The sequence below is a fragment of the Drosophila arizonae genome, chromosome 2 (genome assembly GCF_054131065.1).
Source record: "Drosophila arizonae isolate 15081-1271.41 chromosome 2, UAZ_ARI_1.0, whole genome shotgun sequence".
Classification (NCBI taxonomy): domain Eukaryota; kingdom Metazoa; phylum Arthropoda; class Insecta; order Diptera; family Drosophilidae; genus Drosophila; species Drosophila arizonae.
Genome location: NC_142922.1, coordinates 27,602,709 through 27,611,788, shown reverse-complemented (window position 1 = coordinate 27,611,788; position 9,080 = coordinate 27,602,709). Strand labels below are relative to the sequence as shown.

The 9,080-nt window shown below is 44.4% G+C and overlaps 1 protein-coding gene across 1 annotated transcript; it reads right to left on the bottom strand.

Moving 5' to 3' along the window:
• Nucleotides 1-2,275: 2,275 nt before the first annotated feature.
• GluProRS (Glutamyl-prolyl-tRNA synthetase) lies at nucleotides 2,276-8,941 on the bottom strand. The gene is made up of 6 exons (XM_018005751.2): nucleotides 8,768-8,941; nucleotides 7,687-8,589; nucleotides 7,454-7,625; nucleotides 6,323-7,394; nucleotides 3,643-5,499; nucleotides 2,276-3,580 (listed from the first exon to the last, which is right to left on the bottom strand). Exons 1-6 carry the CDS (start codon nucleotides 8,808-8,810, stop codon nucleotides 2,486-2,488), a joined length of 5,142 nt encoding a protein of 1,713 aa, XP_017861240.1. The 5' UTR covers nucleotides 8,811-8,941; the 3' UTR covers nucleotides 2,276-2,485.
• Nucleotides 8,942-9,080: the final 139 nt, after the last annotated feature.

Below are 9,080 nucleotides of genomic sequence, written 5' to 3'. Positions count from 1 at the left end.
TGTTTCTCTTGTTATTTATTAATTTAAGCTAGCAAAACAACAAACTTTAATTTAAATTAATATTATCATTATTATTTTGATAATTACTATAATAAAAAAGTGCAATTGCAATTAGAAATCGACCATTCGTAAACATATACAAATTTATTGCACACCCGCGTTGAATGATATAAACAACGGCTTTACTCTCAGCGTGAAACCAGTTAATTCGAAAACAACAATTCTGCAGCTGTGACTAAGTATTACAACAGAGTTGCCTGTGAACGCAGATAAATGCGGAAAACTAAGCACTATATTTATTTTTAAAATTATTATCTATTTAACAGAGATGCAGCAATGCTATGACTACATAATTATGTTGTGCTTAAATGTTAAACATGAAATGTGAAGACAAAACACTCTCAATCGAAGGCCAAAGTTAGTTTCTATGCCTGGGCGGGTAGTTCATAGCTAGCATATGATATACTAGTTAAATTCATACATATATGTACATATATACATTGCTTCGATGTCGCATAGTGTGCGACAACTGGGCGAAGCTGAGAGCAGAAAGCTATATCGATTATATAATATTTCGAAATGAAACTAGAATTCTTTCAATATATTGCTGCTTGTGTGTCTGCTAGGAATGTTTGATGGATGAGGCCAACGTCACATGATCCGTTATGATTATGGATCGCAATTTACTTTCAAATAAGCCAGTGCAATGAGTCATTAGATCTTTTAACAAGCCAAGTCGAAGAAATTCAGATGCATATTATACATCATTAATTTTAATGTTGCGATACTCCCATTGGATTAATTAATGAAAATAATAATAATAGTAATAATAATAATGTAGCATTGCAAATGTACTTAAACAAAAATTAGGATATGCTTAAGCCACATTATAAAATTTTATAAATTCGAACAATAAATTTGCTAAATGCCAACCGACCTGTCCAGAATCTGGATGCATAGTTGGCATTCAAATGGGGCGAGGAGTTAAGAAATTGGATGCCTATTGTTTAGGTAAATTGATTTCAAATGCGGAGCACACAAGAAAAACAAGTTTTAGTTCCGTTGATGTCTGATATATGTCTAGAACTATGCTTTTTTTTTAATACTCGTCCACAAAGTTAAACAAGCATATTGGTTTTATGCAATCTCAATTTAGCAGCTCAAACAATTTCTTGGGTTAGACATTTTTTCAGAATCTGAGCGAAGTGTGATTCATAAAACTTTTTTTTTTTTAATATAGCCGGCTGTGGAGCTAAGCAATTTATATTTTTATGATTGGCCCAAACGTAAATATACTTGATTATTAAGGCGTGGCGAATGGGGGGGCGAAAGTTCTACATTTAACATATACATTTTGAATATACATATAAATTTTTGAATAAATGAATTACTGTTGACCTGCCCTTTGAATCTACCAATTAGGCGTAGAAAGTCGAAAAAATAAAACTTTAGACCTTTAGAGGTTGAGGTCCAAAAAGCAGATATTGATATATCAACGCCCTTTGAGGGATACAACAAAGTTGCTATGTTAAAATCTATAATTTTCTAAAGCAGTTATGTAAAAATTGTGTAGTCTAAAAATTTTGATTCAGAATTAATTTAACTGCTATTTAATCGTGAGCAAGTGAGCCGTGCAGCCGGGTGCGCCCGGTTGTTATATTTATATTTATATATTTTTTATTAACAGGCCTCCTCTTGATAATGTATACACAAGTTATAAGAAACGTGTGCGAATTCAGTCAACAGCTATTTGTGAATTTAGAAAGACGATTGCATTAGCTATGTGATACAATTTGTCCATCGGGATAGACTACTGGAAATAAAGTCAAAAATATTGTTGATACTTGATTAAAAACAGTAACATTCCCAAAATATATATGGATATATGGAACATTATAAAATTAAATTGATATAAAATAAATAAAATATATGGAATTTAAAGAATGACAAGAACGTTCTTGCTTAAAAATTAGAAAATTTTTGAATACTTCTTAATTTATTTATTATATGAATTATGTTAGTATTTCTATTACTTTCGATTACCGATCAACGCGCTAAATTTGAATTGTGAGCGTTTAAAGTTCGTGTCACGAGAGAAAACACGTCACATGCTCAACTCTAGTTTATACTGCCAGCTTATGTTCGAGCCGGGTAAAAGCCAAGCTATGACTGGAAACCACTTTTGAACCAGTTATTCGAAGTGATTATTTCCTTATGGATAAAGTCCCCATTTCACGCAGTTCTTAAAATACACTCATTTAAATGGAACAACATCTTTCGGGCAACAAATATAGAGTAAAACTTTACTATTTACGTGAGGTTGTTAAAAGTATATTCTTTTTTTTTTTTTTAATAAAACAAAAATTAAATTAGACCATGTTTTGTTGAATTAATATTTAGGAAATTAAATAAATGTTTGAACAACGTCTGGAGTAAAGCGAGGTCCAATTATTGAGTACAAATTGGTAATCAAAGTAGTGATCCGTTAGTAGCTGCGTCCAAATAACGTGTAGAACTTGGGCTTGTTTTTACAGCTGGGATTGATGCACTTGTCACTGTCGGTAATCTTTGACGGCTGCTCGAAGGGTATGCACAGGGATTTGGCACCCATGGACGGTGCACCGGGCTCGGCCTCGTTCTCTTCTCCGCGTGCGCTGTCCGCCTTGATCTTATCCTCGCAGGACGTGTCTCCGCAGAATGGAGCTAGCAGCAAGTTCTTCTTCTCCAGTTGGCCGCAGAAGTCGGCCCACGACTTGACGAGCTTTGTGTGCGACACCAGATCCAATTGCGCCTTGTTGAGCATGCTTCCATGAATGGTCTCCAGGAGGGCGGGAATCTTCTTTTCCACGTCGGCCATGGCAATGGTTAACTTCTCACCGGTATCACGACGCACGGCCACAATTTGCTTCGCCTGCATGTCCTTGGGACCCAGCTCGATGCGAATTGGCACACCTTTCAGCTCCCAGTGGTTGAACTTCCAGCCAGGCGAATAATTGTCGCGATAGTCGCCTTCACAGCGCACGCCAGCTCCGCTTAGACGGCGTTCCAGCTCTTTGCAGGCGCCCAGCAGCTCGGCGCGCTCCTCATCCTTAGTGCTAACCGTAATACCGCACGGAACGACAATAGCCTGCACACATGCCACATGCGGTGGCAGCACCAGACCCTGATTGTCCGCATGCACCATAATCATGACGCCAATGGTGCGCGTGGTGATGCCCCACGAGTTCTGATGCACATATGTTTTCTGCTGCGTTTCCGGATCCTCGTAGACAATCTCAAACATTTTGGAGAAGTTTTGGCCCAAGTGATGACTGGTCGCACCCTGTATGGCACGGCCCGAGGCCGAAATGAAGGCCTCCACTGTTGTAGTGTAGTCGCCACCAGCAAACTTCTCCTTTTCGGTCTTGCGTCCCTTCACCACGGGTATGGCCAGCAGATCTGTATAGATCTGCGCGTACAGATCTAAGATTTCTAGCACTTCCTTATCGGCCTCCTCCTTGGTGGCAAACGCTGTGTGACCCTCCTGCCAGAGGAACTCACGAGTGCGCAGGAAAGGCTGAGGATGCTTGAATTCCCAACGCTACAAATAAGTAGGAAAAGTGCTTAGGATGAGGACATCCAATTGAATTTCCAACTACTTACCACAACATTATTCCACTGATTGAGGCGAATGGGCAAATCTCTATAGGATTGTATCCACTTAGCGTAGGCGGGATACATGACAGTTTCAGAGGTAGGACGTACAGCAATTGGTTCGGCCAAATCCGAATCACCTGACTTGGTCACCCATGCCACTTCCGGTGCAAAGTCAGCAATATGATCCTTCTCACGCTCCAGCGCCGCTTTCGAGACAAAGATTGGGAAGTAGCACTCCTTGACACCCCTGCGCGTGATTTCCGCATCAAACCAGTTCTTGATCGCCTTCCAAATCGCAAAGGACCAGTGACGCAGTATATAACAACCGGAAACATCATAGTACTCTATCAGTTCGCCCTTGGTTATCACCTGCGAGTACCAGTCAGGCAAGTTATCTTCCTTTGTAGCCTCCAGACCCAATCGGGTTTGTTTTTTTACACCACTTGAAGAATCTGGCTTAGGTACAGCTGGCGCAGGTTTCTTGGCCGGCTTCGCCGCCTTTTGCTGCGGTTCCTTGGCTGCCTTCTTTGCAGAGCCGCCGCCACCGCTGCGACCAGCAACGGGAAAATCGGTGCCGGTGACCTCCTTGTATTTGGCTTTTAGCTCCAACAGCTTACGGACCTCTTCGTCAATAATCTCTTTGGCAGCATTGCTGCTCTTGGCGGCACGCACCTTTTCGCCCTGAGCATTGATGTCCAACGTCAGTTGATCAGTGGCAGGCGCAGCCACCTCTGCTTTAATCTCCACCTTAACTTCGACCTTTGCGTCAGGTGTCCAATCTTTGCCAGTTAGAGTTTTGTACTCCGCCTTCAGAGAGAGCAGCTTTTGCACCTCCGGATCGATGGCTGCCTTGGCTGCCTTAGCCGATTTCAGTTGACGTATTTTATCGCCTTGCTCTTTGATTTTAGACAAGACACTGCCAACCTCACCACCACTGCCTGCGTCCTCAGCAGTCAGATCTACGGTAGCGACTGGCGTCGCTATGGGCGCTACGGTGCCTGGCTTCCACTCCTGACCCGTAAGACTCTTGTAGTCGGTCTTCAGAGCCAACAGCAGTTTAACTTCGGCATCAATCAGCGATTTTTCCGACTTGGCAGACTTTAGTTGTCTAATCTTATCGCCCTGCTGCGTGATCTTGTTCAGCAAATTGGCGACGGCACTGGCAGCTGCCGGTTCCGGCGACTTCTCCTGCTTAACATTGATGGCGGCCGGCGCTGTCGTGCCTGGCTTCCAATCGCTGCCGCTGAGCTGCTTGTAGTCCGCTTTCAAGCTGAGCAGCGTCTTTACGGCTGCATCGATGGTGGCCTTATCAGCCTTGGCTGCCTTCAGCTCGCGCACTTTATCACCTTGGGCTGAGATTTGAGCCAGCACTGCAGAAATGTCGGAGGAAGCGGGAGCTGAAGCTGCAGCTGCTGCTGGCGCTGCTGTTGCTCCTCCTGCTGCAACCACGGTTCCTGGTTTCCAATCCTGCCCAGTTAGAGTTTTATATTGAGCTTTCAGCTCCAGCAGTTGCTTGACAGCCGCATCAATCTCTGGCTTAGCTGCCTTTTTGCTCTTCAGCTCGCGCACCAAATCGCCCTGCTTCACAATGCTCGCATTGACACTGGCTGCATCGCCAGCAGCAGCTGGAGCCGCACTTGTCGGTGCCATAGCTGCTGGTGCCTGGCCAGGCTTCCAATCCTTGCCACTGGCGGCCTTGTAGTCGGCTTTAAGGCTGAGCAGCTGCTTGACTGCAACGTCAATTTGGTCTTTCGCTGCCTTTTTAGCCTTTAGCTCACGCACCAGGTCGCCCTGCTGAACAATTTGTTTATCCAAATCGGCAGCTTTGTCCAATGCAACGTTGGCAGTTTTATTGCTGGTCGCCTGCAAACGAAAGAGTCAGTTAAATAATTTGCATATAGTGCAGACGAAAGTGCTTTTCGTTTCAATTTTGAATACGTGTCAGCCATGTAACGTTTCAATTTGCAACAACAAACCAATTTCGTCTTCTTCTTCTTCCTCCACGTTCAACGAAAGGTCTCAGAAGCAAACACAAACCGATCGCCAGCACTGACTGCACGGAACTGGTTTTGCCCTTACCGCCTCACGTTAGAGATGAGCAACATGAACGAACCAGCGAGCCAGTGAACCAAATGAAGAGCTAAGCAAATGCTTCGGAGAATAACTAACAACCATGCTTGGATTACGAATTAAATGATTTGCTCTATTGCTTGAGCTGAATTACACTAAATTTTAATTATATATAAAAAAAAACTAATAAAATTTCCCTCCATACCTACAAGAGGCATACAATCAGTGCTGCCAATTTGGCGATTTACAAACACAGAACACGTGTGAAGTGTGAAAAGTAAGAGGTTGACGGGAATATGTGGAGGTGGGAGGGCCTCTCCCGCTCTCAAGCAACAAGAGAGTTGAGTACTAAATGTTTAGCGTGTGGGAGTGAGATGGGTGTCTTTCCTATTGGTTGCACTACGATAAATACTTGTAAGTGAGGGAGCTCTCTAAATACATATGGATGTATGTCCTATAAAATATAAGTCATAAGCTGCTCTTTCCTTTCACTCTTGCTTGCAAAACCATCTCCTTTCCTTATAAGACATTAGTGTTATTAGTTCTCCCATTGATCACACGAGGCAATCAACTACTCTAGTACTATCAATAAGAATTATTTGTAAATCTCACTTACATTCGTTTTCGCAACTGGCGCTGGGCCTGCATTGATCTTCAGGCCAGACGAGGGCATATCTTTAGTATGGCCATCGGGAATGGAGAAGAGTATGATGGGTGAGGTGACATTTGTGTACGGACTGGGCGGTGCATAGGCGTTGTCCACCTTGAAGAAGCCGCGACGCTGCAGTTGAATGATGTCGCCCTTTTTGCACTTCTTGAGCTCCGGATCGCCAAGCATCTGGACCTCTTCTCGCGTCTTGTGGCCAATGTATTGCTTGAAGTCCTCATCCTTGCCCAGAACCGCTTTGCTAATAATATTGTCAAAGTAAACACAAAACGTGGGTGGATAGGCAGTGGCATCGTCCTCAACTGCCAGCCAGGTGAGTTTCAGCGTCTTCTTGAAGTCTTTGTTGTCCAAATTGAGCGCGGCATCCACGGAGGTGATTGCGCCACTGGCATCTCTGTGGACTTTCTTGATGAGCAAATTGCCCCAGTTGATGAATGTGGCATTCTCGCCCTCTTTGAGAGCCTCAGCGTCCACATAGTCGATGTATATGCGGGGACCCAATGTGACAGTCTTCGTGCCCAGCTTCTCATCCTTGGGATGCACTGGCACTTGAACCTTTTCCAACTTGGCACCGGCCACATTCACAATGATGCGCTTTTCATAGTCCAGCGCGGTGTAACGCGGTGCAATGGGATCAATAACCTTCTTGTTGAAGGCCCAGATCTTGTCCCAATTCATAAATACCACAGATTTGCTGCTGCCTTGAGCAATGATGAACTCCCTGAGTCCTTCGACTGTCATGCCGCGTCTAATGATGCCGCGCACCGTGGGGAAACGTGGATCGTCCCAGCCATCGACCAGGCCCGACTCCACGAACCACGTAAGCTTGCGCTTCGAGAGCACCGTATTCGTCATATTAAGGCGACTGTATTCCCAAATGTACGGCTTGCGCAGCTTAAGTGCATCAATAAACCAATAGAACTGGTCGTCACGATCGTGGTACTCCATAGTACGCAGCGTGTGCGTCACATTCTCAATGGCGTCCACAATGGGGCAGGCAAAGTCGTAAGTGGGATAGACCCTGAATTGATTAGAAATACGTTAAACTTCTAGGTCCTCTATATAAAAGAGCTCACTCACTTGTATTTGGTGCCTGTGCGCGGATGTGGTTCGTTCTTGCAGCGATAGATTGTCGGATCACGCATGCAACCATTGGGAGAGGACATGTCGATTTTGGCACGCACGCAGCACTTTTGGCCAGCCTCGGTGCCCTGCACCATCTCCTGCCACATGGCCAGATTCTTTTCAACAGCTAAATCAGAGGATTTTTGGATTATAGAGCAATAATAATAAAACCAATTAAACATGCTTACGGTTCGAACGGTTTGCCGATTCGATGCGCTGCTCACGCTCCAGCTTCATTTGCTCGGGCGGCGTATCATCTACATAGGCGGTGCCCTCCTTCAGCATTTGAACACAGTAGTCAAGCATGAGATCAAAATAGTTGGAAGTGTGCGTGAAGACATCCGGCTTGATCTGCAACAGTTCCAGATCTCCAAGTATGACATTTTCGAATTCTACAGTCTCTTTGGCAGGATTGGTGTCGTCGAAGCGCATGATCAGCTTTCCCTGGAAGGCCAGCGCATAATACTGGTTGAGCAGCGCCGCCTTGGCGTGTCCAATGTGCAAATAACCCGAAGCCTCTGGAGGGAATCGTACCACAACCTTGCCCATCTCAGCGCCAGGCAGTTCCACAAATTTGCCCTCCTGCTTGCGCTCGCCGCTCTTAGCCGCGGGTTCGTTGGTGCTACGCTTGACACGCGCCTCCTCCGGCAAGGATTTCAGCACCTTCTGGATCAGTGGCTGTGCGTTGATCAGATCATACCAGCGCTGCACGTGCTGCGGAATGCCCTTCGCTGAAAGGAATTCATAGCGCGAGTGCATTTCATTGAACAGGGCGAAATCAGCTATAGTCAACTTATTTGCCACCAAATACGTGACTGGCGCAATGGACTTGTCCAGAAAGGACATGGCCCACGAGATGTCATCCTCGCATGTCAGTGAAAACGAAAGCCAGTGATCGATTTGTGTGCGTTCAATGGCCGTTTCGCCATAAAGCTTGTAATCCGGTGCAGCACGCGCCAGCGCCCGCAACACGTCGTTGTTCGAGTGACAAACCAGGACACGATTGTCCGGGAACTGCAGCGAAGTCTCCTTGCCCCAAACAATTTCCACAGGCACTGAAGCGTTGATCAAATGCGCCGTTGCCAAGCCACCTTAGGTTGTATGGAAGAGACAGCTATTATTAAATGCATAAGATAAAACTGATGCAATAGGTGCATATATTTAGTTCACAAATAGATCCATATGTGTAAATGCAGGCCGCAGCACATTTAACCATAACCTCACAATATTGCAAACAGTTTTAATTAATTGCTAATAGACACAACTTACTGATGGGTGGATTATTAACGTTTGCTTTTAATTTGATAGACATTCTGCCTATATATAAATTCGTTTGCAAACTGTTCGTAAATTATGAAATTGGTCGACTTATATACAAGTGCACGGCAGCCTGCCACCACTTCGGTTTTATTTTGATGAATGAGGAACTAAATGATCGAACTGGATTTCAACGTACAATAAATTGAACCAGTGGATAGCTTCAGTGATATTCCCAATATTCACACTGATGCAATTATACTAATAGTTCAATATAAAAGCAAGATATACAGTTTTGTACTTTGCTGGGAAAAAATCAGCGAAT

Bases quoted from the DNA above. Each gene is read 5' to 3' on its own strand.
- GluProRS (XM_018005751.2), bottom strand. From the start codon at position 8,810: ATGTCTATCAAATTAAAAGCAAACGTTAATAATCCACCCATCA. The intron at 8,590-8,767 runs GTAAGTTGTGTC...ATACAACCTAAG, and splicing joins CGTTAATAATCCACCCATCA to GTGGCTTGGCAACGGCGCAT. The intron at 5,500-6,322 runs GTAAGTGAGATT...TTTCGTTTGCAG, and splicing joins CGCCAGTTGCGAAAACGAAT to GCGACCAGCAATAAAACTGC.